General features: G+C 36.9%; 2 protein-coding genes, 1 long non-coding RNA gene and 1 other non-coding gene across 4 annotated transcripts; 2 read left to right on the top strand and 2 right to left on the bottom strand.

The window, feature by feature from the left end:
* Positions 1-142: 142 nt before the first annotated feature.
* Positions 143-4368, top strand: LOC140883870 (uncharacterized). The gene is made up of 6 exons (XM_073290480.1): positions 143-599; positions 2406-2540; positions 2651-2738; positions 3041-3135; positions 3813-3980; positions 4054-4368. Exons 1-6 carry the CDS (start codon positions 248-250, stop codon positions 4218-4220), a joined length of 1005 nt encoding a protein of 334 aa, XP_073146581.1. The 5' UTR covers positions 143-247; the 3' UTR covers positions 4221-4368.
* A 2044-nt stretch (positions 4369-6412) lies between these two features.
* On the top strand, positions 6413-14340 carry LOC140880552 (protein FREE1-like). The gene is made up of 10 exons (XM_073285111.1): positions 6413-7470; positions 8469-8555; positions 9034-9165; positions 10693-10824; positions 11754-11819; positions 12026-12136; positions 12415-12507; positions 12975-13008; positions 13754-13824; positions 13918-14340. Exons 1-10 carry the CDS (start codon positions 6547-6549, stop codon positions 13993-13995), a joined length of 1728 nt encoding a protein of 575 aa, XP_073141212.1. The 5' UTR covers positions 6413-6546; the 3' UTR covers positions 13996-14340.
* Positions 9172-10661, bottom strand: LOC140880553 (uncharacterized). The gene is made up of 3 exons (XR_012149676.1): positions 10109-10661; positions 9997-10034; positions 9172-9529 (listed from the first exon to the last, which is right to left on the bottom strand). It is a non-coding gene; the product is annotated as an uncharacterized lncRNA (long non-coding RNA).
* Positions 14341-23598: 9258 nt separating the features above from the next.
* Positions 23599-23704, bottom strand: LOC140885917 (small nucleolar RNA R71). The gene has a single exon (XR_012151330.1). It is a non-coding gene; the product is annotated as a small nucleolar RNA R71 (small nucleolar RNA).
* Between the last annotated feature and the right edge of the window lie 1859 nt (positions 23705-25563).

The raw sequence follows: 25563 nt of genomic DNA, 5'->3' as shown, positions 1-25563 counted from the left end.
CATTTTATCAATAATTCGTATACCAAAATAAATATTACTCTGTTACAATTAACGCGTAAAACCGTCGCATACATAGTTTTATAAAAGGAATATCGGATCATTTGAAACAAATCGGAACCAATCTTCACCAAAAAATAAGATTTTCAAAACGACGGCGTGGCATTAACACCAACGCAAAGTCTAAAACCCTCTCATAAACCACAAAGAACTGCATTTCTCATCTTACGACGTCGTCTCCCAGATCGCGATGAGAAGAGTTACGGGGCTCTCCGCCGTCCGCCGCGCCGTTGATGGCTTCTCCGCCACGCAGTTGGCGGCTGGAAATCCAGTGTATCACCACCGTCTGTCCCAGGTGGCTCTTTTCAGCACCACCAACAACAATTTCTCGGCGAGATCTCATTGGTTCTCGTATGATAGGATCTCCGACCACTCTTCCCGTGCAGCTGCACACGCCGTGGCTGGGACCATGCTGTTTTCAGTCGCCGCTACGACGCTTGTTGAAGAGGTTCACGCGAAAGAGCCCGTCCAGGCGAAGTTCCGGCCCAATGATGTCGTTCTTTACCAGTACGAAGCTTGCCCGTTCTGCAATAAGGTTAAAGGTATTTCTTTTCTTCTTTTCACACTTTGTTTTAATATTTGCGTTTGTTGAGTGATTATCGATGAAGACGAGGTTTCTGAGGGAAGAGAAATGTGTGATATATCTTGGGATTGAAGCAGCAATTGTTTGTTGTCAATAATTATACTGATGCATTATATTAATTTAGTTACATCTCTGAATACTTGTACTGCAATCATTTCAATATGAATGACACATTTCAAGTTTTCTTCTTCCCCAAGTCTCTGCCCGAATCTCAATTTTCCCTTCTGCTTCATTGTTCTACTGTATTTTTATGGCTTTGCTCTTTGCCTGAGTATTTTTGGAGCACGGCTCACTGCGAGAGTGTATTTTGATATGTGATCAAGGACGTATCAGTGAAATGCTATGATCTCATATTGGCTATAGAAGCAATTAGCAGTTATAGGGTGGCTGATAAGTTTGAAGGTGTGGCTAATTTGGATTTGGGTCATTCTCTCGGACTTATGGCCTTTCAGAGTCAATTGTGTCGTTTTCTGAGTATATAGCCACTTGTTCTATTTCTGTATAAACTCTGTTGCTTGGGGTTTTGTCGTATAAGTGACATATTTTTGGAGTTTAAGCACTTGAAGGTGGGTCTGGTTTGAAGTTTTGGTCGTCTCATTAATAAGTCAGTACCTGAGATTTGTTAAAGATTAGTCACAGGTTCTAGTACATTGTGGAAGTTGTGTCAAGATAAATTTATTAGGAAAAATGATGTGATTTACAGACTATTTTTTTGTTAACAGAAATGTGGATGTTGCAATTCGGTAGCAATACTAAAGTATTAATTAGAGCTTCATTTAGGCTAATTGTGGTGATGATATATAATTTGTGGCTTTTGATAGACAAAATAGAATTGTTGTTTCATTTGTTTTGGACCGTGGAATTTTGGTCATAGGATTGTACAGAGAAAGAAATGCCCATTCAAGTTTGAACTGCAGTATTTGTGAACTTTTAAAAAAGGGTGTAATTCCTTGTTACCGATCTATACTAATTGAAAAGAAATTCTAGTAAATTCCATGTGAGAGGAGGGTCTGCTTGTAAGCATCAGAATGCAATATAATTTAGATATGATTACAGAATACACAAAGCAATGTACAATGACATTTTTTTTTATTGCATCACTCAAAAACGGTAAGCGGAATTTGTAATGGGAATTGAATTGATCCATTTCCTTATCATACTCACGCAATTGCTGTGCTGTATGTGCTATATTCTGATACTCTGGATGCAGGATTAGGCTAGATCTGCTACAAGTCTCCAACTATGCTTATTTATACATGTGTATGAAACATTTAAGTTTGATAGAAACTTGACATAAAATTGTGGAAGATCTTTTGGTGTAAAGCTTCAATTCACACGATGAAGTTAAAAAACAATTTGTTTTCTCTTTAGAAAAATCAATTTTTAAGGTTCTATGTTGTTTCTTTAGAACTAAATAGTTTACAGTTTCCAGTTATAATCGGTATAAAATATTTGGTATTTCATTTGTTTCGAGTATGAAACAAAGCTTAGATAAGACAGGCCTGCATGGTACAACTAAAATGCTATGCTTTTAAATACAAGCTGAAGCCTGAATATGTCGTTTTACTTTGTGCTTTGAAATTTGAATGAATGCATTGCTTGATCATCTAAGACAAAAGTAATTGGATGGATTTTTGTTTCAGAATTGCATGTTGGTGTGATGCACGTGTATGACAGTATTTGTTCGATGTGTCATCATCAGAAAGACTGTTTGTCATGATAATAGTTACAGAATTGGCTCACTAATTGCACCCGTCTTTTACAGCATTTCTGGACTACTATGATATTGCATACAAAGTAATAGAGGTCAACCCTATCAGCAAAAAGGAAATCAAGTGGTCTGATTACAAGAAAGTGCCCATATTGACGGTTGATGGTGAGCACATGGTTGACTCATCAGGTACATATTGCATTCAGTTAACTAATTCTGAACTATATGTAGAGAGTACTTATTCTTTTTTTTGGAGGATTTAAGACTAACTTTGTAACTTTATTTGCTGATCTATCTAGATATAATCAATAAGTTGGCCCAAAGGATTAATCTGAAAGCACCAGCTGATTCTTCCTCTGAAGATGATGAAGAGAAGAAGTGGCGAGGGTGTGTATTTCTTGACCTTGTTGCTTCTCTTTTATGGTTCCTTTTCCTCTTTCCTGTATTCCTTGGTGGATGTTATTAGGATGTGCTAGATGAAACAGTTTGGTAAAGCTTTTGCAATAGTTTTCTCTGTAACAATATCTTCCATTAAAATGTTGCTTTGGCATTTTTCTGTTATTTTTTATGTAGTTCTTGGGATCAAAGTTTTCGCAGTTGTTGCCACAACTAGTAAAGTTGAATCACTGTTGAGAAACCTGGATTTTTCTTTCCATCTTGTAAGTAATTGTTGATTGTTGTTACTGCAGCTGGGTGGACAATCACTTGGTTCACATACTATCGCCTAATATATATAGAAGCACCTCTGAAGCCATTGAGTCATTTGACTATATCACCAGTCATGGTAAGATCTTACTGTCACTTATAGCTTATATAAGTGTTAGAATTCAGAAAGTTTGCAAATCTCACGTGATCACACAGTGGGGATGTATGCATTTATATTATTATTAACATTGGAATTTGCGAGTACATATATTTTAACTTGATTTTAGAGTTCGAACTATTATATTGAACACCAGCTGCCCTGTGCTCTGAAAAAGAAAATGAAAATCCTCCAAGTGAAAAAAGAAGAAATTGGAAACATGAATAGTAAATGACATGCGTAGTTCCCTCTACTCATTTCAGTTTCATGGTGAAAACAGAGCCTATTTTGGTTCTTGATGTCATCACTGGTCCATGCACCAAATCAACTTTTTTTCCTTTTTTTGTTGTTTGTTTTTCGCATTCTGTTGTATCAAGTAACAGCTTTTGAAGTAATCTGGAACATCATGAAGAAAATAATCATAATTTAAGGTTGTGGTTTGGTTGATGCTCAGTGATCAAGTTTTTACTTGGACCAGGGGAATAGGGTTGAATAGGTGGATCGATGCGCGGACAGCTATAAATCTCTTTTCCAAGTGCTGAATAAGGCCATTGAATCGGCTATTATGAGTTCTTAGCAGTGATCCATTATGATGATACATTCTTCCTGCCCCCTCCATGGCATTACTTTAGAACCTGTTATTTTATTCATGCGTGCAGGTAATTTTAGCTTCACGGAAAGATTAGTAGCCAAATATGCTGGGGCTACTGCAATGTACTTTGTTTCTAAGAGGTTGAAGAAAAAGTACAACATTACAGATGAACGTGCCGCACTATATGAAGCTGCAGAAACATGGGTGGATGCACTCAATGGTCGAGATTTTCTAGGTATGATTAATTACCTTTTGTACGACACATTCCTTGAGCTGTTCTCTCACTTTTAATGGTATTTTTTCGCTAGGTGGAGTGAAGCCTAACCTGGCAGACCTTGCCGTCTATGGTGTTTTAAGGCCCATTCGCTATCTCAAATCTGGTAGAGACATGGTTGAAAACACACGGATTGGTGATTGGTACTCCCGAATGGAAGATGCTGTAGGAGCATCTTCCAGAATCCAGGCACAGCCATAGTAGTCCCGTAATTCGCCCTCTCGATGGGGTTGAATCAGGATGTTCATTGCAATATATTAGTTCCCTCGCTTCAGTAAATTCTTTTTTGGGCAAATGGGATGTGAATTACTATCTTGTGGTAAAGATAAAGTCCATCAGGCTTGATTCATTAATCTTTTTTAAAACTGTGCTATGCAACGGAGCAGGATCTTGATATCCCACTCCGAGGTTATAATTTTTGGGACATTTTGTCATCTACACCGGCTATTTATTTGGGGAATAAAACGATCTGATATAAATTATAATGGCTTTCTTGGTTTTTTCCTCTGCCATGCCATTTATTCGAAATCGTTTTCTCATCTCCTGTTCCAACTATTTTTCCAACTGGGGAAGAGTTTTCTTATAATCGAGTCCCCAACACGAGAGTATATCTTAAACGAAGAAGTCTTGATGCTAGATGAGTTTATAAACAATAGACAATATATAAACTTGATTTTCATGATACTTGGTCATTCTCTACGCACACATGTTCGATAGACAGATTAGTTTATGAACAATGGACAAAACGTATAAGCTTGTTTTCCATGATACCTTGTCATTCTCTATACACAAATGTTCGATAGGGGAGGAGCTTTCTTATAATTGAGGTTGTCTGATTGAATTTACAAGTTCTAGAAAACAACTTAATCTTTTTAACAATTTGGTAAAATTGCTTATAACAGTTATAAGCAATCAAAATAAGAAATTTGACCGTTTATAAATTATTTTTTAAAAAGTTGGTATCCTCTTTTTTTTTTTAAAAAATCTTATTTTAACATTTTATTTTTTCAAATAGTCTTGTATGTTTTCGTAAATTTTCATCATGTACTCCAACCATTAAATATTAAATAATTATTTAAAAAGAAATTTCCAAATTCATCTAAATTAAAATATGAAACATATTTTTAAATATATATATTTAACATTTAGTTTCAATATATATATATATATATATAGAGTTTCTTTCAAGTGCCCACCTATAATGCCCACTACCATGCTCACCAATGATGTGACACTATTCTATTGGACCACATCTTTATCACATCCAATAGAATAGTGCCACATCGTGGCATGGTAGTGGGCATGATAGGTGGACACTTGAAAGAAAAAATTATTTAAAATATCATCATAGTATTATACAATTTTTGGCAATTTTAAGAATGTTAGATCTTATAATGTAAACACATCAACATCTTTAAGTTATTTGAAATAAGTTTATTCAAACATTTTAACATAAAAATAAGTCTCGATCTTGATAGTTTATAAACTAATTTTAAGATCATGTTTTTTTTTTTTTACCAGCAAAAATAAACCCACTACCATTGGGAGTAGTGGGTTTATTGTTCCAAAAATAAACATCACATGTTCTCCAATGTTTTTGTTTTAGTATTTTTTTTAATTTTTTTTACAAATTTATAAAATTATTAAAAAATTAATATATACGATAAATTAATTAATTATATATATAAAAAATTGCTATTATAAATATATATTTTATTAAATATATAAGTACAAAATTATAAATAAAAGTAGTAAATTAAAATGAAGTAATGAATGTGTAATTGGATAGTGAGACCCTCAAAAATTGTGTTTTTTTGGGTTTATAATTAGATATAAAAAGTTTAAAAAGTAGTGAGTTTTAAATATTTGACATGACAAAAATGAACTTATTTTTTGAATTTATTACTGGAGATGCTCATTAAAGATAAAATTTCATCATATCTGTATAGAGACTTAGTTACTACTAGTCACACTCAGGCTAATTGCATCCACATCTCCTGTGAAAGTCTAAAAGACATAAAATCCCCTGTGTAAAATTAATAGGATGTTAAACCCTATGTTTTAAAAAAGTTAGCATAAAAATCCCTATGAGAGGATATAAATGTGCCCGAATTTATATAACATAGGGGTGAAATGTGTTACATTTTAAAAAACTGAGGGATGCATTAGCCTATTAATATTTCTTAAAGAGTTTTATGCCTTTTAGATTTTTCACAGGGGGTGTGGATGCAATTAGCCCAATCACACTCTCTCACACACCTTTCTAGCCGGTTTCTGTAAAGAAAATAAAAAATAAAAATAAAAATAAAAATAGATAGATAGTATATCAGACTATAGATACACGATTTGAGAAAGTTAATTACGAAACACGATTTTTTGTTAGAAAGCGTGTCACAAGTCAAGCCACGCTTTTCCCTTCTCGTTCACTCAATTCTTCCCCTCTCCCTCACTCCACAATTATTTGCGATCACCACTGCACACAAAAACTACCGCCGGAGTTTCCTCTCTCCGCCGTCAGCTCACCGCCATGCAGCACGGCGATTATACTTCCGCCGCCCCTTACTACAACAATCAACAACAGTACTACCCTCAAACCAATACTCCGAACCCGAACCCGAATCAGATCGATCCTATCCATCACCCGCCGCCGTCGTACGCATCCGCGCCACCGTTCTCGACCAGCAGCTACAATCCTCTTCCGCCTTCCTCCGCGGACTACCCAGCCTCTTACAGCCACAGCTCCTCTTCGTATCCTCAATTTTCTCAAAATCCCGATTCTGTCCCCACCGCCCCATCGTATCAACAACCTCAGCTCTCTTATTCGTTCCCCCAATTTGAAGCACACGGGACCTATCAACCTCCCTCCCCAGCTCAATCATCGGCGTATTATCAATCTTACGATCAAACGCCGACGCCAAATTATGCCTCAAACACTAACCATAGCCCCAGCCACGTCTCGCCCAATTCAAATTATCCTTCTGTTCAACCCTCTTCTCAATACCCTCAGTTTAATTCCGCACTATATGAACCATCTTATGATAATACTACCAAAAACGATGGTTATCTTGATGGGAATTTCGGTCGGAGTAGGTCAGTTTCGGGATCAGAAATATATGGAAAACTAGGGGATAGTGGATATAGCGCGTATGGGAATGACGGTGCCTTCGGGGGCAACGAGGGAGTTTACGCTTACAAAGGGGGTAGAGAGCCTTATGGAGCTCGGGGAACAGCTCCAAAGTCATCTACTTGGTCTGGTTTTGATGATTTCGGCAGGCCCATTGGGCGTTCTTCTTCATTGGGGAACGAGCGTCCTGCCAATTCTGGTTTGAAGGTCGTGAGAGCTGTGCCGAAGGCCGACGCACAGCAGGATGCTAAAAGTGGGGTTCAAAAGTTCAGAGTGAAACTGTTGGCGGAAAGTGTTGGCCAGAGCACAATGGATGTACTTTGCCAGGTTTGTTAAAAGAATTAAGTACTTTGTGATTCGCCATTTGCTTTTCATTGTAGTACTTAATACGATTACTTGTTTCTGGACTGTATTTTTTCTTGTTTAAAATTGTGGAAAAACAAATGTCTCCATCGGCAATCAATATGAATTGAAATCGGTTTATATTTTAATGCCTTATACTCTTATATGGATTAATGCTACTTTTTATCTTCTTAAAGTTTTTTGGTTTTGCCGAGTGTCACTATTTCAGTATTTCTGTACATTTGTGATTGATCACGACGCAGTTTGGTGCTGTATAGGGCTTAAATTTGGTGGTTTATGCATTTGCTTAGCTACTGTTTGGTGCTTTGACAGGTTGATTATTATGGAGCCACTTCTAGCAAGTTAAATTTAAAATTTAAAGAATATCTATACATTTTTCACTAAACTCTTAACAAGGTGGTTTGGACTTGTTACTGAGTCAAAAGTGTTTTGCAGCTGAAGTTGGGACTTCCTTTTTCTTTTGTCTTGGTTATGACATTTTTCTAGTTTACATTATTCTCACCCCTCTTTCACACCAAAATCGTTTCAAGACACCAAATTAGTTTACTTTTTCTAGTGAAAATATTTCTTCACATATATCATAAATTTTAAGATGTGTACATTAGTGTCTATCACAACAGAGATTCGCCGGGCCTCCTCTGTCTCATTGAAATGCATTGCTTAGTGAGTACATAGTTATGAATTGGTTTGTCACTTTGTGGCATTATATTGTTAAGACTGGCTTTTTTCTTAATTTTGATTATTTTCTTTTTTTTTCCTTTTTTTTTTGTTGAAAAATCTTTCATAATATGCTACATTGTAACTTTGCGATGCAGTAAATGAAAGCAATCCCACAAAAATGTAACATTTATAATGTACTTGGTTATATGTGGTGGTAGCAAAGAAGGTTCTCTTTCTTATCTATATTCAAGTGCAGCATCACGTTTGTTAGCTTGAACTATTTTGTTTTGGACTGCTTTCAGGTTAGCCTGGATGGAATCCGTATGCTGGACCCAAGTACCAATCGGATACTGCGAATATATCTTCTCGACTCAATAACCAGATGTGAAGTATGTTTTTTATTTATGCTTTTCCTAATGGGTGGAGTTGTATGAGCTTTACATGGAAAAGTTAAGTGCATCCAATTTTATCAGCCGCTAGAATGACCAACAATTCTCAATTTTTTAGGAATTGCTTTACAGTGTGAAGTGGACATTTCCAAGCTTTAACATTTACTGATTTTAAGCACTGATAAATACTCTTTAAATATGTTGTTTCCTTAATCTAGAAGATACTTTTGTGGAGCTTGTGAACTCTTCCTATGGGTATATGGAGAGGTACACTAAGCGCAGTGATTCTTATTCTGGATAACTAAAAAATAACTCACCAATTACGGCTTTAACACGCGACTGGTTTACCTAAAATTTATAGCATTAGAAATTGCTTCATGGACTCCTGGTCGGGTTCTTTGATTTGAGCTCATGCGCCTTCATTTCATCTTCTGATCAAGTTGCATTTCAAATAAACTGCTGTTTTCTTTGTATTAAGGCTCTGGATTCATCAACATTTGCTTTCTGGTCAAAAAGCTCGGTGGACATTGAACCGAGGCGTATCAGATTGCAGTCTAATAGTTATACCACCAACACAATTTTGGACACAGTTACTGCTGCAGTTGTACAGGTTTGTGATTCTTTATTTTGTTCAAATAATCTTGGTGTTAATAACCTGTAGACAACTATGCAGAATCTGAAGCATTATTGAGTTGCCAACACCTATTGTAGCGCCCTTACCCGAGCCACCACGAAACAGACTAATAAACATGCATAATTAGACTTAACAACAACAAATAAACAGCGGAAACAACTTAACTACTTTTACAACCCCAAACGAAAACACGGATGATAATCTCAATTTTAAACATCAATACAATCGCTATAGTAATCAGAACTCTGCACGAGAAACCAAACAACTTTAACTGGATCACCACCGAGAACTCAACTGCTCTAGCCACTGCCTTGGCCGTCCGATCCGCCCAACCTAAGACCTGTCCCATGGAATGGGGTGTCCACGATGAAAACAAGGACGTGAGCGAAAATCACCCAATACGAGAATATACGAGTATACAAACCGATATGATGCATGCAAATGCGATATGCTCGGATATCAAGGATCAAGTCTAGAATCCTCAGTGTAGAGGCGTCTGAGTGTGTAGTCTCTGATCTGCCTAAGGCATGTTTTGGCTCCCACACTCAACAACAAGACGTGGACCTACAATGTCCAGGGTCATCAGACCTCGCGGGTCTCGTCGTACACTGTAACTCTCGATACCCAACCGTTGAACCGTCCACAAAACAGAACAGGGCTGAATGACCCCAACAATGAGGTATATCTCAAAGATATCAGGTCCAACATGATATGTCATGTATAATATACCAAAGCAGTAAACCATGTAATATGCAACATATAAGTATGTATACAACGCTTGGATATCTCAGTCAGTATATCACGTACCTCACTAAACAATTTGACCAAAGTCTACACGTCTGAACCTAAACAATACCAACACTGAAATTACTATCATACCAGATCCAGAAACTCACTACCGAAGGCTTTAGGGTTATACCTGCGTCCGTCTTTAGCCCGTTGATGACGACTCGATCTGATGGTGACCCCTCCTTAAGCTGTCACTAGCTTTGAAGCTTCCCAACACTAAACTGCCCTAGAGCTGGCTAGAAAACCTAAGGTATATGGCTAGAACTCGAGAGAGAAGTCGAGGGAAATCGGTGAAGGAAATCAATGAAATCGACTCTTATTTATAGGCTGGATCCAGATTAGTTCAGAAGATCCCGACTCTATCTTATCTGACACATGTCACAATCTCATTCGTCTAGTTGGATTACTTGGGATAAGATAACCTGAATTATTGCTCGGTGGATCCCCACATGCTGATCCTCAATTACCCGATTAATTAATAATGCTTAATTAACAACTCTTTAATCCCATCTTGAATTATACTTTAGTCAAACAAGGATTCGGGTCATTACACCTATCTTCTGTGGTTGTGGTTTTTATTTGCATATTTTACTGAGCCCCTTTTGCCACCATTGAACTAAGACACATTCATAGGAAAAAATTAAAACAAATAAGTAGAATGTGTTAAAACAAGAACTTGGACTGTAAAATGTTCATTACTTTTTGAAACTGCAGTTTAAAGAGATGAATGGAAGAAGCCAGCCTTCTGACTCTCCCAAGGTTGCTGTGCAATCCACAGAGAAAAAGAAAGTTTTTGGGGATTGGATGAATATGATAAAGCCTGTCAATGAAGAAAAAGATCACTGGGTAAAATTATTCTTTTAGTTAGCCTTGTGAGTTGGTCCACCAATTTTTTTTTTTCCTATTTCAACTGTTAATATTGCATGTATTATTTGTGAGTTCTCTGAGAAACCTAGTTGTTTGGACAAATGGAAAGAAGGTGATATTTCTTAATTAAATCTATGAGAATTTGATGTGATTTTTGTTATGGACCCAATTATGTTGGGCTAAGACCAAAAAGGCCAGAAGATGCCCAAGCCTCCTATACCTCGAAATAATCGGAAGAATCTAGATTGGGAGAGTGGGATTAAATAGAAGAGTTTGTAAGGAAACATTCATTCATGTTTTTACAGTTTTGAGTCTACTACCTTGAGCTAGGGTATCTTGTAAAGGATTTAATCCTTTGGCTGAGTGTTTCACTCAGATTATTGTTATACATTTTGCTTTGGATCGATTGAAAGTTTAGTTCCTAACAATTTTTCGTTGCTCATTGTATTTTCAGTTAAATTTCTTTAGAATAATGCGATGGAGAATTGCCAGCTTTCTCTCCAAATTACACAGAAATGTTGGTTACATAAATATAATTTACCCTCTCCCATTTATGTATGCCGAGACTGTTGAAAAAAGTGTGAAAAAGAAGTTGATTGTGATACCAAAAGCATTATTCTGGTCATTACTTATTGATGATGATCCAAGGGGTGCTACCATTGTTAAATAAAGGCTACTCACCCCCTTCATATCTTGCACATGACTGGAGTCCTATTGGCCTTTTGAATTACCTTTTTTATGGGCATCACACAACTCTAATTTTTTTATAATATTATTTTTTGGACAATGAAAAATGTAAAACAATTCTACCATTTCTGGTAGGAAAGTATATCTTTTATGGATGCTGGTAATTTTACATATTCTATTTGAAGCTTCAGGTTCTGATTTATTTTCTGGCTTGATAATAGGTTCCCGACGAAGCAGTAACAAAATGCACAGCTTGTGGGTCCGATTTCAATGCTTTTGTGCGGAAGGCATGTACTCTTGTTTCTTCTATGCACATTTCTTATATTTCTGTTAATTTTTCCGTGTTTGGAATGTGTTATTTACCATGTATGATCATACTTTCCTACGGATATGTAAAACATGCATGTTTTCTTGTGTGTGTGTGATTTGTCATGGGTGTCATGTAACTTCTGATTTTTATGTATAAAACAGTGATTTCGGTTCTATTTTACAGCATCATTGCAGAAACTGTGGAGATATTTTCTGTGACAAGTGCACTCATGGTAGAACTGCTCTTACTGCTGAGGAGAATGCTCCAGTAGTTAGAGTTTGTGATCGATGCTTGGTATGTGGCAATCATATTCTTTCCATTTGGTCTTCTCCAAAACTTGTTTATCATGTCTCTTTGCACTAGTTTTGCTGACTAGATGTAGAAGTGATTGCTTGGTGAATCCGCTGGTGATGTTCACAACAATTGCAATCATTATATAGTTTCGTTTTCTCAAAAAAAAAAAATATATATATCTGCATGTTCCTCCAGCCTTTGAGAATGAGCATTCCTTTAGATAAATGATTTGTGGAACTGCTGGATTAGGATAATTTGAAAATTGGCTGTTTTTGTAGGCTGAAGTTTCTCGTAGGTTGAGTAATGCGAAGGAATCTGCTAGCAGATCTACTGTCATTCAAAGTCACGATGATCTCACAAAGAAACTTCAGGTGTTGACTACGTTGACATTCACTGTACTTGTTGATACCCATATACACAATATTTGTATGTGTACTACTTTTGTCGTGCTGCATAGTTGTTTGATCTACCAAAATATTATCGATTGACATGATTTTAATGGGTTTTATGTTCAATCATCATTTGATAACATTATGTGATGTGTGTGTGATGGCGTCTTTTTTTCTTAGTCGTGAATTATGTTTCCAATGCTCTCATTTGTAACATTTCAAATAGAAATAATCTGTTGTTCACATTTTAGGCATGTGTCTGCTAACGAAATAGGAGAGTTTCTTTTGCGGGGGTTCCAACAAGTTAATTTTCTTAGTTGCGTTGACCAAAGTACCAAGGGTTTACATAATGCCGCAAGTTAGCTTTTTGGCATTTTATTATGTAGTAATTTTCCATTATTGTTAAGTTCTCGTTCAATAATTTCCAATTGGGTTGATTATTATTACAGGAGGAGATGGAGAAAAGCTGCAAGGTGTCATCAGGTAAATGTGCTCATATCCTTGACGGTACTTTTTTCGGGAACACAACCAGAAATGGTCATATTTCGATTTAGTTTCTACAACACATGAATTGGCTTAATTTAGTGGCCACAAGGCATAAATTGGCTCTTAGTGTAATTTGTTGCTCAAGTATTCTGGAACGTTTTCGTTCCATGTCTTTTATTTTTTGCTCCACTAACTGTTTTGTGACTCATATGATTGTGTGCTTTTAGTCAGAGAAACAATTATTGACTCGCGTACGCACGTCTGCTCTTGACCTTTGTTCCAAAATGATTTTTGGTCCTCATTTTCTTCCCAAGTCATGCTTTGAAGTTTCTTGTTGATAAGAAAATTTGAGGAAAAATGAATGCAGAAGGCTGTGGAAGTACTATAAAATTCTCATTAATACCCTTTCAGTATTGCAAGTAACTTAATATAAAATTCTGGAGAATATCTGTTTGTGTGTTTGATTATCTGCTTGTTTGTTTTATTTTTAAAATGGAGTTTTAGAGATTGACTTCATTTACAATAATCTAAGCGAAGTAGATAGGAGAAAGAAAAACTCCTCCAATCCCTGATATGGAGAAGTGAATTATCAAATTGGTTTTGTTGATGAGAAAACTCGTTTTTGGTATCTTTAATTAGTTGGCTTTCATCTTCATATATATAAAATCTTTATATGCTAGCTCTCCGATGCATAAATTCGAACTGTTGCCTCTTTATTTTTTAAATCATTTGTCTTTTTCAGGCTCCAAGTCAGATGTTTCAGGCAGACGGATGAAAGAGGTTGCTTGCCCTACCTGTACAGTCCATTTGCAGGTGCAAATAATTCTCATTTTTCGCTTTCCATGTTTATGAAATCGAGTTATCTTTCTTCACATATTTCACTGTGCCATGTGTAATTCGGAGCAGGTTCAAGTTCCCAGCTCAGGCTCAGAAACCATAGAATGTGGAGTCTGCCAGCATCCTTTCCTGGTCAGTGCCCACTGATCACACGTGTGCTCGATCACCATAACAAAAACACCCGCCCCCCTGCGTCTCTGGTTGTTAGTCTCACTCTCAAGTTATCTCAAAGTGCGTTGATTATTGATTTTCTATAGGGTACTTGAAATTAGTTTGTTTTCCCCCCTCACGTCTTACTTTTTATGTTCTTTGGGCGACGCCAATGATCTGGTCATGTGTATTTGTATGTGAATATTCCCGTCTGTTATGGACTATGTTCATGTCTGTAACGTCTATCTATGGTCATGGAAGTTTATCAATGTGTATTTGTTGATTAAACTTATACGTGGTTTGCTTATTGCTTTGGAGTTGAAGCTTCCATTTTATCTTTAACCAGTGTTCTAAAAATCAGCAGGTGGTAGGCAGACGTCATCCACCGCCTAGACGCTATCTAATTCTTTTATTTATTTCCATATTTCTCCGATGATTCCTTATATTGAATTCAAACTCAAAATCGTGAATATTTCTTTTTTTCATCTGATATGGACAAATATGTCAAATAATATTTTTAAAAAAAATTTAAATAAAAAAGTTATACAATATTTAAGCGCTGAGTTGTCTAGGTAACGGTGGGAACGAATCCCCTACTATGGGATCCCCAACAGTATGGGGTGCTGTGGTCTAATTATAGCAAGTAACCATATCAATTGCAAATCTCAAACGGAATATTGTTACATAAAGTATTTTTGGATTTCATTAATATGTTTTTTTTTTTAATTTAGTAAAAAGTTTTAAGTTTACATTTGTTTCTTTTTCTTTTGTTTTTTCTTCTAACGAGTCGTCATCTTTTTTATTTTCTCTTCCATCCAATATGTTAATTTTTTGTTAAATTTATTATAAAACAATATGTTAAATTTATATTGTTTTTGGGCTTTATTTATGAGTTTTTTAATTTGGTAAAACATATTTAGGTTTAAATTTTGTTCTTTTTCATTGTTAATTGAAAAATGAAGACTCAAATATATGAATTATTATTATTATTTTTTTATTGAAGTGTAGTGATTACTATTAGTTTTATCCGATAATGCATGATGAAGTGTTCTAAATTTTAATTTAAACATTAACATGTTATTAGTCTTATATTGTTAAAAATTTTATTCATAAAAAATTGACAATACTCATATAAAATTCAGAGAAATGATACAAAGTCATTATTCAATGATAAAAAATATTATTATTAATATAATATTTAATATTTTTTTTGAAACAATATAATATTTAATATTAAAATCATGAATTTAACTTTTTCTTTCCCATTAATTTAACTTAAATATATTAAACTACATATTATTTTATAACAAATTTAACAAAAAATTTACATATTGGATGGAAGAGAAAATAAGAAAGATGACGAGTTGTGAGAAGAAAAACAAAAGAAAAAGAAATAAATGTAAACTTAAAACGTTTTACTAAATTAAAAAAAACTCATATTAATGAAACCCAAAAATACTTTACGTTGCAATATTCTATTTGAGATTTGCAATTGGTTATGATTACTTTCTATAATTAAGCCACAACAGCCCCCATTGTGGGGGATCCAACAGTAGGGGATCCATTTCCGGTAACGGTCAGACCACTTACGACAGAAGATTAATGTAACACTCGAGGACATCTTTTTCTAAAACCGAGAAGGTGGGCGGCTATCATCGCCTAAATGGATACTGATCTTAACCTCAACCTAAGAAATCAGCACATTATTTTTCTTTTGAGGATCAAACCAGCATATTCATTAGACAAATCATTCAAAGCTACATCCATCAACCAAGATGGGTAGAAACCATCAACCTACAAGACGGGTTAAGGGTTAGAGATAACATATTGCGCAATACAATGAGCAACTTTGTTTGCACTTCTACTATTAAAACACAATTTTCGAAAGCTACCCGAATTGAGAATTTCAGAAATATTCGACACAATACATCCATCCGAGCTTAGATTTTCGTAGTAGACGTTACTGCTTGGACGGCTAAAGAGGAATCGGAGAACACCCAAACATCAACAAAAGCGCCTTGAGTCGCCAGCAACACACATGAACAATATCCAATAATTCTGCCACCACCACCGTCCCTGGACTTCGGATTTCCATAGCTGATGCAACACAAATAGAACCATGGTGATCCCTTATCACAACTCCAACACTAACACAACCATTGAAAAGATTGAACCCCGCATCAACATCAAGACGGAAGTGACCCACTAGTGGTTTATGCCATTTCACCACACTAGTGTGATGTGAAGTCCGGGGCAGGAAAAAGCTAGTCTTTCTTGCTTTGATAAATTCCTCAAAGTAAGGACGCACCCAATCAATATTAATCGAAAATAGATGCCGATCAGGAGTATGTTTTATTCTACAAATCTCTTTTCAAATAGCCCATACTCCCATCACAAAGTGCTCAAAATCATACTTTGAAAGTGTGTCAAACAGATATATCCCACATTCAAGAAAGGACATGTAACTGCACTTCTTTAAAATTACCCAAAAATTAGTACCTTTCCATACTTGACGAATACTCAGGCAGAAAAGAAGGCAGTACGCAGCGGATGCATTCGGTGAGCCACAAAATAAGCATTGGCCATTCAAGGGAATGTGATGCCGCTATAAATTATTTTCAGTAGGGATGTAGTCATGAATAGCTCGCCAAAAAAAGATACGAATTTTGTGATTGTTGAAGTATGATTCTATCAGATTGAATGGAAATAGAGAAGAGATCGGATCGAATAGTACATATCAGATGAGCTCGGTGTTCAGATGAGTTCATGGTCCAGATCGAATATTGGGATCAGATCGATGTGATGGTCAGATGAGTCTTCGGATGAGTTCATGCAGATCGATTTCTCAAGTATTGTGACTTGGTTAGAAGTCAGATGAAGTGTCCGAGAAGCTATACGCTTGAAGGCAGATCGATGCAGATCGAAGTGCGAGAGCAGATCAGACTGATGAATGAAGGCTTATTGGGTTGGACCATGTTGACGTTATAATTGGGTCGTAAGTTACTGTTGAACTAAAGCCCAAGATGAAAGTCGGTGTAATTCTCTATATAAGCAGATGGAAGATGGCTGCAACGAACATAACAGAAAATCAAATTCTTCAGAATATATTGAGATAGAAGAAGGAGAGATTTCGGAGGAGAAAACTTGGGTGGAGATTGTGACGGGAAGATTCAAGTATCAATAGCTTGAATCGTATCTGTATCTAGCATTAAGAGTTTTCTGGTCTATCTCTGTAATAAGCTTTGTTCTTGAGCTTGGATTGTTCTGTTGGTGGTTAATAAAGTGGTTGTGTTGCTCTACCGTGGACGTAGGCAAATTCCTTGCCGAACCACGTAAATACTTGCGTCATTTATTTTACTTTTGCGTGAGTTGGTGTGTGATCTGAGTTGTGTGTTCTTATCTGGGATTATTGTTCTTGTGCGTGTTGCTTGTTAACTTTCTCGGAATACCAAATTTTCGGATTGATTCCTAACAAGTGGCGCCGTCTGTGGGAAACTAAGCAAAGATGGTGGGATCAATGAAGTTTGATATTGAGAAGTTTACGAGCAAAAACGATTTCTCGCTCTGGAGGATTAAGATGCGGGTAATCCTAATACAACAAGGATTGGTGGAAGCTCTTAAGAAAAAGGAGGAGATGTCTGATGAGATAAAGAACAAGGATGAATTACTCAAGAAAGCACACAGTGCAATTATTCTCTGTCTGGGTGATAGACCTCTTCGGGAGGTAGCCAGAGAAGAATCTGCAGCGGCTGTGTGGCTTAAACTTGAGAATCTATACATGACGAAATCCCTGGCTAACCGTCTGTACATGAAACAGAGGTTGTATTCCTTTGTGATTAAGGATGAGAAGAACCTTGAAGACCAGATCAAAGAATTCACCAAGATATTAGATGACTTGGAGAATATTGAAGTAAAGCTTGAGGATGAAGATCGGGCTTTGATACTTTTGAATGCTCTTCCAAAAGCATAAATCATATTGGAGCTTGAGCATAAAGCATATTGAGCTGTGAAGAAGCTGAACATGGATCTTGAAGTATCCGGAGAGTTGCGAAAATTGCAGTTGAATGAGTTAGAAGAATTCTGTAATGAAGCGTATGAAAATGCCAAGATTTATAAAGAGCAAACGAATAAGTGGCATGATAAACAAATCTTGCGACGAGAATTTTAACCAGGCCAACAAGTTCTTTTATTTAACTCTCGTTTGAAATTATTTCCAAAAAAGCTAAAATCGTGATGGTCTGGGCCATTTACAGTGGAGACTGTGTATCCGCATGGTGCCATTGAGTTGCGATGTACAGATGGACAGGCATTCAAGGTGAATGGGCAGCGGGTCAAGAATTATTTTGGAAACGAAGCACAACATGTTGCGGGCACTCTGCTCGACGACCCCAAATAAAGACTGGTGAAAGTCGGGCCGATGACTATAAACCAAGAGCTTCTTGGGAGGCAACTTATGTTTATTGCGTTAATTTCGTTTATTTATTTTTCATTTATTTTGCAATGCTGGACATCAAATTAATTTTATTTTCAAATTGTTTTGGTACAGGTTCACAATCCTTAAAGTGGTTAAAGCGCAGCTGCTCCTCTTACAATGCGCGTCTGCACAAAATTCCAGAAAATGTGAAGTAAAAAACGCGTGTCTGCGCTTTCACCAACGCGCATCTGCGCATAATTCTAGAGAATTGAATAACGTAAAGCGTATCTGCGCTCATTCCACTGCACATCTGCGCAAGACACTCCGCGCATCTGCGCCTCTCCCAACGCGCATTAGTGCTAGCTTTTTAAGACACTAAGCGCATCTACACTTCTACATTAGCACATCTGTGCCATTTCCACATCTGAGCATAAATAAAAAAATAAACGGGCGCCTTTCTTTCTCACTTATTATCGTGTCTTTTTATCTTCAAAAGCTCCAGGTCCAACCACTTTGAAGTTACAAAATTCACCACTTTTGATCGTGTCGAGACGCCTTCTGGAGTGTCGAGTGGTTACTGTATATACATACAAGTATCCAGGGCACTCTTACAAATTCAGGGGATTTGGGTTCTTACGAGGCCGATTATAGTCCAACCCAATTCGAGGATTTGTGCTCTTTTGATCGTGTTGGATTTCTCTTAATCAGGTAATTGGCTATCCACCTTGAGATTTTGGAATCGTTGGCTGTTATTTGGGAAAGAAGAAATCCCTAGGATTTGTGTACAAGGTGTTTGGTGAATTGTCCGAGTGATTTTATAGTTGTTGAATTGTGGATTGTGCATTGTGGGGTGTTTGGGAATTGTTGAATTGTGTTATTATGAAGTGCATTGATTGAGAAGATGCCTCCTAAAACGAAAGGAAAAGGTGCTCTTGCATCCTCATCTACCTCGGCTTCTTACGATAAAAGGCATTTTTGTGACGCCATGGCAGCTGAGAACTACTTTAAATTGATTGAAAAAAGCATACATCGGGAGCGGGGTATGAACCAAAGCGAGTATAATGCTCCTACATGAATTGAAGCCCGAAGGCGTGGATGGGAGGCCTTTGTAAAAAGACCACAAGATGCGGTCATGTCCATCATTCGTGAGTTTTATGCAAATATGATGGTCAATCACGATGACTACAAAGTGAAGGTGCGAGGGTGTAGGGTGGCTTTTGACCGGAAAAACGATTACCGCTCTTTACAACATGCATGTCCATTCAAGTGACGAGTATAAGGAATTCAAAAGTGGGATCTTTCCCGTTGAAACAGTGATTCGTACATTATGCTTGGATGAGTCCACTTGGAAATTCAATAATCAAATAGCCCCGATCACATTTCGTTCAAGATTCCTCAACCGGGATGCCAATAATTGGCATGAATTTGTAGCCCCCCGGATGCTTCCCTCCAGTCACACTTATGAAGCTAGAAAAAATCAAGCAAATGCAGATACATGAACAGCATGTTGCTATTGAGCCGCCTCCTCCGCCACCAGATCATCCCCCGCAGCAGCCAATCCAGCCCCCGCCACAGTCCTCACTACCTGCTACTGAGCACCATCAGTTTTCACCTTTCGAGCAAGCTGTATTTGATAGATTTGATGCTTTGAAAGGACTATTGACGTCCTATTGGGAGATGAAAAGGCAACACATGGCTTATGTGCATGACTTCCATGTCGTTCTTGCTCAGCGTTTTCCTCCCACGGGCCTCTCTGATTCTGCCTATCCCGCTCCACCGCCTTGGTCACATACGTCAATTTCTGGAGATTATTGTTTTGATGATGGTGGAGATGATGATGATGATGATGATGATGATATGGATACCGAGTCCTGAAGCTCAATATCGAAGATACATGTCCCGTGTTCTTTCTTGTTAAATCATTGGGATAATGATTGTACCTAAGTTTGAGGGGAGTTCAATTTTGTGCATTTTGTTGAGTTGCTGTTTTTGCTTGCGTTTGATTAAGGATTTTATTGTTTAGCTGCGTGGTGTGTCACTGTGTGATTTAATTTAGTGTTATGATAATTTAAGAAGGTTGTTGTGTTTGAGTTGTTGAGTTTGTTGTAAATACAAAGTCGAGAAAGAATTGGAAAGATTGGCCAATGATGAGAATTTTTTTGTGTCCATAATTATCCGTCTCTCTAACCATTTCTGGACAGGTGAAACCAATTGAATTAATAATTTCTTATACACTCTGTGATTTTCGCTTGGGTCTGATTTTGAAACATGCAAACATAGAGATGATTGAGGCAATGTTTGATATGTTTGGGCCTAATTTTTTTTGAAAGAATTCTATCCGTAGTTGCCCTTTGAGCTTGCACGTCAATGAATAATATTACAGTTTATATATTCTTTCGAAATTTGTTAGATTGTTCTCGCACTGATTAAATTCATACGATTTGATTGTGAATTGAGACTTGTTTAGAACTAGTTCGAACACCCTTCGAGGCAAGATACGGGTATACTGTGACTTAGGAATGATTTAGGCAATTTTTCTATAAAAGTGTTTGTGCCTTTCAAGCTACCCATTGATTTATTTTATCTTTAGTACCTTGTTTGAGCTTTATTGAAAAAACGAATGACATGCGTGAAAACGTGTGATAAACCTCCATTAGCATCTTTTCAAGGTCCTACATTCACTACCTTCTGAATTGCTTAAACATTATTTCCTACCTTAAATGGAGTAAGTTTTGAATGTAAAAATTGTATATGCTCCAAGTGTGATATTGAAATGTGGAATGGTATGTTGAAAAAAAAAAAAGAAGTTGAGAATAAAAAGCTGAAAAGAGAAGAAATTGAGGTGAAAAGTTGTTGAAAAGAAAGAAAGAATAAATAAGAAAAGAATAGTGAATTCAATGGTCTGACGAAAGGAAAGGAGATGAAAAATAATGATTGAATTTTAGCTTACTCCTTTCTTTGAACTGTTATCCTTCGTTTGTAGCCAGAAGTTAGGCCTTACATTAATAGCTTAGAAGTCCTTTTGACCGAGTCACAGTTGCCCAATGTACTAGTGGAGAAGGGTTTCGAGAATTTAGCATATGGACTGTCGAGAAACATTTTCTTTGAGTATGAAATTTTAATCAAAACATGCACACATGATAAGTGCATTTTATGCACTTAATTTGTGTTGATATTATTGGATAATTGCTTGGTTTCAAGCGAAATTACGTGGAAATTGTTGTTGTTGTTGTTGGATGTCAGAAATACAGGAAATAATGAATTTATGAAGGATGGAATCAAAGGAGTGAAGAAAAGGGCGAAGCAAGTGATGATAGTTCGTGATTTTGAAGAATAGATGAAGATGGACAGAACTCCATGCGCGCCCGCGCGTCAGCTGAAGAGAAGAGGGAAAAATGTCCAAAAGTCTATGCGCGCCCACGCATGACTGACGCGCGCCCGCGCGTGAGTGAATTATTTGAATTATCGGGACAGAAGACTATGCGCGTCCGCACGTGAGGGTGGTGCGCCCGCGCGTTGCTGTATGTGTGACGAGGTATTTGTGTAATTTTGGAAACTTTTGGATATCTTTGGAATTTGTTTGGACGAATTTTAGGGGAGTATTTAAGGGATTTTTCAGACCTAATGAAGATCTATCTAGTCGCCAATACACACATTAATCTTGAGAGCACTTTCGTGAGATTTTTGGGATCAAGATTTGAAAATTGCTTGGAACGAAGACGAAGAATTTTCGACCGGACACGGAAGAAAGACTACGGCTTTGTTATTCCTTCTTTATTTATTTCTTTTGATTGTTGAATTGATGTTTGAACTCTTAAACATGATTTGTGTTGCTATGAATTTTATTATGAACTAAACTTTTTATGTCTAGATGTTGATGTAGCCTGGTCAAGACATATTTATGAATTATTGATTTTAATGATTTGAGTTCTTCTAAATTAATTGTGATTCTAGTTTTGAAAGACTCTTCAATTTATTGGCCATAAATTGATTTGCCATATTTATTTAGAATCCGACACTCGGGAGAGGGGATTTAGAATAAGATCAATAGAATTTACATTATTAATTGTTTATATGACTCGGAAGAGCTTCTAGCTTTAATAGAGCCTAAAAAGAACATTTTTTTACACATATCATGACAAGTATATTCTGAATAGGGATATTAGAATCGATCTGTGATTGATACATGCTATTTGATACTCGGGAGAGGAAAATAGTATAATCTATGTGTTATTGGTTATAAATTGAAATAAACTCATGAAAAATAGATTGATTAGGAATGAATATTGTCGAGACCAGGTGAAATCAAACCTCTAGACTATTTCTCTCTGATTGATAATCTCTTAAGGATTGTGTGTGCGCGCGTTTTACAAACTTTACTATTTATTTAATTGTTCAGCAAATTTCTAAAGTTTGATTTTGTAGATAAAATTAAGACTATTTTAATTACAAGTATTGAATATTTTCAAATTACTCCTTGTGGGATCGACACTCTCTCTTTTACTATATTAAAACTTGACACTCGTACGCTTGCGAGTAATTTTCACAACATGTTTTTGGCGCCGTTGCCGGGGAGTAATTTTTGATTTTGTTTAGTCCTGTTACCAATTAGTCTAAGTTTTAATTTAGAGCTTTTATTTCATCTTATTTTTAGTACTAATTAATTTCTTCTTATTTTTAATTGCAGTCTATGCGACAATCTCAAAGTGCGAATTCTTTATTTTTTGATCCGGAGATCGAGCGCACTGCACGTGCTTAAAGAAGATTTAGAAGAGAAGAATTAAGGAACATGGCTGAAGAAGAAGCACAACAAGATCCTCTAGTGCCAATCAGAGATCACTTCAGGCCGACGATCCAGGCTCACTATTCTGGAATCGCTCGAGGGACCATTAATGCCAACAACTTTGAGTTGAAGCCGGCATTAATCAACATGGTTCAGCATAACCAATTCAATGGAGGTGCAACAGCTGATCCTCACTTGCACTTGCGCACCTTTTTAAAAATTACTGATACGGTAAAAATAAATGGTGTTTCTGAGGATATAATACGTTTACGCTTGTTTCTTTTTTCTCTCAGGGACAAGGCACAAAGCTGGTTGCAGTAATTGCCACTAGGAAGCATAAAAACTTGGGAGGGCATGGCTGTGAAATTTTTAGAGAAGTTCTTTCCACCATCCAAGGCAACCCAGCTGAAGATTGAGATCAGTACCTTTCAACAGCATGATTCAGAACAGCTATATGAGGCATGGGAAAAGTACAAAGATTTGTTAAGGCATTGTCCTAATCATAATTTGTAATGCCCCATTTTTATCTTAATTGAGTTTATTTGAGTTAATCGGAGATTGCAGAGTTCACGAGCCGACTTGATTTTGATCAGGGTCCTTTTTGCAAATTTTGGAAATTTCAGGGACTAAAATGCAAATATTGATTTTTATATATTATCTACACTTAGAATGGATTGGGAAAGTCTTCTTCTCCTCCCCCTAACCGAGATCCACCATTGAAGATGCCTCCAAGAATTTCCAAGCTCCCAAATTTCAGTCCGAGCTCGATCCGGCCGTTGGAATTTATTTCTGAAGGCAGATTATCGATCACTGCAGTAAGAGCTCCGTTATATTGTAAGTTCTTCTACGATCGGATACATTCTAGTTTTTGGATGTTGTTAGAATCGTTCGAGATTCGAGTATGTTGTTCTAGACAGAGTTCTGATCGTTTATTATCTGTCGGTTTTGAATTAGAGCGACGTTCGGATTTGTTATGATTTTTGGAAGCCATTTTCGAAAATGTGGGTTTTGAGATTTGTTGGGATTGCCTTGTTGTTGTTGTATTAGCATTGAATTGAGTTGATATCAGTATTGAAATGCTTTCTGCGTTTCCGGTTTGTTCAATTTTTAGCCGTTATGCCGTCGGTTTGAGTTTTGGGATTTCGAACCGTTTTTGAGTTGTTGAACTTGGCTTGTAAGTTGATCATGGTAATTGATCTTTGATTTGTATCTGAACAGATTCGTTTGGAGTTTGTCAAGCCCGTGTTAGCAGCCTTGTTCGTCAAGAGTTGGACGAAGAACGGTATAGAGAATTACTTTGAGCCTTGTTGTTGTTTAGATTGGTTAGACTTTGATTCATTCTTTTGTTGTAGCTTTTTAGAAGTTGGAACTACTGCCTTGAAAGGTAAAAGCAGTCATCGTAGCGGGATAGCATACTCGGACTGTTGTTTCTCGAGTTTCCCTTTTTAAATCACATATTGCATCGATACTTGTTCTAGCATGTGGAACTTGTATTTTTTTTGATTGATTGAGTTTTGTTATGTGGCTTATGTTTATGTTTCTGTTATGCATTCATCTTGAGCCTACTTTGATTTCAGCGGGCAGAACCACCCTTTTTTTTTAGACGTTTGGGAACTATGATTGAGTGGCCTAGGTTGTAGTATTTCGCCTAGTGCTAGCATACTCATTATGGTTGCTCAAAGTCTAGAGGAGTGGGATGCGTGGCACCACCTCGATTGGGAGAGTCGGTGAGTCGTTACGTGATCTCATCCTCGGGATCCCAAAAGCAGAGCAGCACTCCCTTGTTTATCAGAATTGATATCCTGGTTTTAAAGACATGCATATCATTAGCTTCGACTTGAATATGTTGTTTTGATAGCATGTTGTATATTCATTACTTGTTATGTTGTTTTTACTGGGAATGTCATTCTCACCGGTTTATCCGGCTGTTGCTTTGTTTTGTATGTGTACTCGGCAACAGGTGGGGCAGGACAAAGTCAGCGAAGACCTGGTTAGCAACAAGAGGGAGAGCTAGTAGTGAGACTCGGTTTAGAAGTCGTGTCGGCATGTCTACATAGTTGTATTTGAACATGTTTAGATATCAAACTTCGTTATGTTATTGTATTGTTTATGCGAGCTGTGTTGAAAGTTTGTCGTTACAAATCCAATACTTTTGAGTGGTTGTGTAACCCTAGAATTTCATGTATTAGTTGGAGAACTTGTGATTGAAATGCATGATAAAATGTTGTTGGTTTTGGACTCAAGTTCTAGCATGATTTCTGCTGTTTTGCTCTGTTTCTGTCACCGCTCGATCCGCAAGATCTTGCGGATCGAGCGAGGGCAAGCTGTGCAGTCCTCTGTTTCAAATTTTTTTGGCTCGCTCGATCTG

The sequence above is a fragment of the Henckelia pumila genome, chromosome 2 (assembly GCF_033568475.1).
Source record: "Henckelia pumila isolate YLH828 chromosome 2, ASM3356847v2, whole genome shotgun sequence".
Taxonomy (NCBI): Eukaryota; Viridiplantae; Streptophyta; class Magnoliopsida; order Lamiales; family Gesneriaceae; genus Henckelia; species Henckelia pumila.
Note: the sequence above shows the minus strand (reverse complement) of the source record. Positions and strands in the feature narration are given on the sequence as shown.

Coding starts and splice junctions, on each gene's coding strand:
- LOC140883870 (XM_073290480.1), top strand. CDS start 248: ATGAGAAGAGTTACGGGGCTCTCCGCCGTCCGCCGCGCCGTTGATGGC. Junction 600..2,405: donor GTTCTGCAATAAGGTTAAAG/GTATTTCTTTTC, acceptor CGTCTTTTACAG/CATTTCTGGACTACTATGAT. Junction 2,541..2,650: donor GCACATGGTTGACTCATCAG/GTACATATTGCA, acceptor TGATCTATCTAG/ATATAATCAATAAGTTGGCC.
- LOC140880552 (XM_073285111.1), top strand. CDS start 6,547: ATGCAGCACGGCGATTATACTTCCGCCGCCCCTTACTACAACAATCAA. Junction 10,825..11,753: donor ATGAAGAAAAAGATCACTGG/GTAAAATTATTC, acceptor GCTTGATAATAG/GTTCCCGACGAAGCAGTAAC. Junction 12,508..12,974: donor ATCTCACAAAGAAACTTCAG/GTGTTGACTACG, acceptor TTATTATTACAG/GAGGAGATGGAGAAAAGCTG.